This window comes from Coenobita brevimanus, unplaced genomic scaffold (assembly GCF_032717465.1).
Source record: "Coenobita brevimanus isolate Jiangsu-jjx unplaced genomic scaffold, ASM3271746v2 jjx.HiC_scaffold_2796, whole genome shotgun sequence".
NCBI lineage: Eukaryota > Metazoa > Arthropoda > Malacostraca > Decapoda > Coenobitidae > Coenobita > Coenobita brevimanus.
The window spans coordinates 271,749-274,194 of NW_027643759.1; the positions used below are offsets into that span (position 1 = coordinate 271,749).

The 2,446-nt window shown below is 41.7% G+C and overlaps 1 protein-coding gene across 1 annotated transcript; it reads right to left on the bottom strand.

Moving 5' to 3' along the window:
• Nucleotides 1-959: 959 nt before the first annotated feature.
• Nucleotides 960-1,763, bottom strand: LOC145390071 (uncharacterized; the record flags this gene model as incomplete). The annotated part of the gene is made up of 1 exon (XM_080265143.1): nucleotides 960-1,763. A coding segment is annotated over exon 1 (804 nt), but the record flags the coding sequence as incomplete, so codon positions are not given.
• Between the last annotated feature and the right edge of the window lie 683 nt (nucleotides 1,764-2,446).

Below are 2,446 nucleotides of genomic sequence, written 5' to 3' on the forward strand. Positions count from 1 at the left end.
CAGACAGACAGACAGAGACACAGAGAGAGACAGAGAGAAGACAAAGATTTTCCATAGTGTTCACTGCACTTCTTCGTGACTAGCATCATTTAGTGTTGATTTGCAATAGTTCTTTCACCTTAACTTGGCTCAAAAAGACAAGACTAAGGCCTTCCATAGTTTTCACTGCACTTCTTCGTGACTAGCATCATTTAGTGTTGATGTGCTACAGGCCTTTCACCTTAACTTGGCTCAGATTTCCGTCCTTTTGCAGTTTATTGCACGTAGCTCACAGGCAAAGGACAATACGCTACTAAGCCTCTCTGTCCTTTCCATAGCACTTCTTCGTGACTATAGTCTCACCAATCTAAACCCCAGGTTTGGGTGGAGTCTAGCCGGGGATTTCCCGGCGTACAGCGTTGCCTTGTTTCCTATACTCTCATTGGCTAGTGGCTGACCTGACACCGTTAGAGTTCGTCCGCTCCCATCTCGCCACCTGGCCTGACATGACTTCACCCACTTCTGTGTGTGTGTGTGTGTGTGTGTGTGTGTGTGTGTGTGTGTATGTGTGTGTGTTTGTGTAAAGACAAACTAGTTTAAGTTATAAATATAATCAAAATAATGAATTTAAAAGTCGCATTCTCTCTGTCTCATATAATTTATGATTTTTTACCTGGTTATAGCCTTTAAATTACACTCTACATATTAAAACTTAGACTTTCTTTCCACACCACCCAAGAGGTAAAAGTCACGGCGCGTTTTTTTTTTTTTTTAAGAGGTTTCCCCGATAGGCCTATTCCTCTTCTCTTACAGCATGTAAGAAATTATCATGAATCCTCCTCATCAGAAGAGGTGAGAGTGATAGTGAAAGAATCAATGAAATTATCAATTGCCACATCTCTTTTTGCATCATCTGTTTGAATTTGTTCTGCGTGTATAACGGCATTTCTCCAGTTTTCTGTTGTAATTTTCTCAATTGCCTCATGAATAAGTGGCTTCATATCGGCATTCCGGAATGTATTCCTTTTTGAGACATAGCCTTTAAGCTGAGCCAATATGAGTTCTATTGGGTTATACTGGCAGTGATAAGGAGGCAGGCGTACAACTCGATGGCCGTGCTCTGAGGCAGTATTGTCGATGACGTAATATGTATCGGCAGCAGTGATGTGGCGAGTCACAAGTTCCATAAGTTCCACTTTCAGGAGACCCTCTGGTACTGTTATCCCCTTCTTCTCCAGCCATTCTATTATCGTTGCTTTATTGTTGGAACCTGTTGGTGGTTTATGCTTTTTCCTTGAGTGATAGGATGCATTATCCATCACAATAACTGAAGAGGGAGGAATGTTAGGTAACAGTTGTACCTGAAACCACTTCTCGAATGTCTCGGCATTCATCTGATCGTGGTAATCCCCGACATTTTTTGCTTGGAATATCAGGGCAGCTTCGGGAACAAATCCATTTTTGGTTCCGGCGTGCAGAATAATCCAGCGACCACCTTTCCCTGTCGGTACCCGCACTCCCTCGGCTTTTCCTGAGGTGCTGTCTACCCAGCACTTAGAAACCGTGTGGTTCTGATTTATCCAAGTTTCATCTAAGTAGACGATAGTCTTGTCAGAGTTTGTAAGTGCCTTCATTTCTTTCAAAAACTTGCACCTGGCAGAGGTTACGTCGCTGCGTTCCATTAGAAATTTCCGTCCATCAACGCTTGCGTACCGAAATCCTATTTTCTTCATAACTTTTCTTAAAGTTTCACGGCCGCCGGGGTAAGAAAGGTTACTCTTCATTTCTGCGTGGATTTTTATTTTTTTCAAGGGTAGGGATTTCTTTTCTGTCATAGAAATTTAAAACAGTTCTGCGTAACACATCTTCATTGAAGTTATCAAAAAAGTCTGGTTTTACACGTTGCCTTTTCTTGGGAGACGTAAACTCTGGAGAGTTGTTTTCTTCATTATCTCTTGCTTCTCTGCGTATTGCCTCAATCCTGCTCTTGCTAAGTCCTGTTGCTGCAGCTGTTCGATGAATTGCCCTTGAAACATCATCGAAAATTCCTCCGTACTGCTTCTCCTGCAGAAAATACTGGCTTACGTTGAAGGCCATTTCTTTGGCTTGACTATGTAGATGCGAGCGAGTTGGCGTAGCTGCCATTGTGTCTGCATCAACATAGAAAGTGAATAGTGGAAGCACCTGACAGAAGCTTAAATCTCCCTCCAATGGATTAACTCCCAGTATGGGCCTGGTGTTGCCGCTCGTGAGTGTTTTAACTTATTTATTTCTATTAAGAAAATAGCGTATGTTCTACTGATTCCTTCAAATTATATTATAAACGTAATTGTTACATTACTTACCCAACTTAGAACTACCGTGAAAGTCGGTAAAAGTAACTACATTTTTTTCAGCACCACTGTAAAATATGTATGCCACGTTTCTTTATTGATGTACAAGAGCCATATGCATTACACGTTTACCT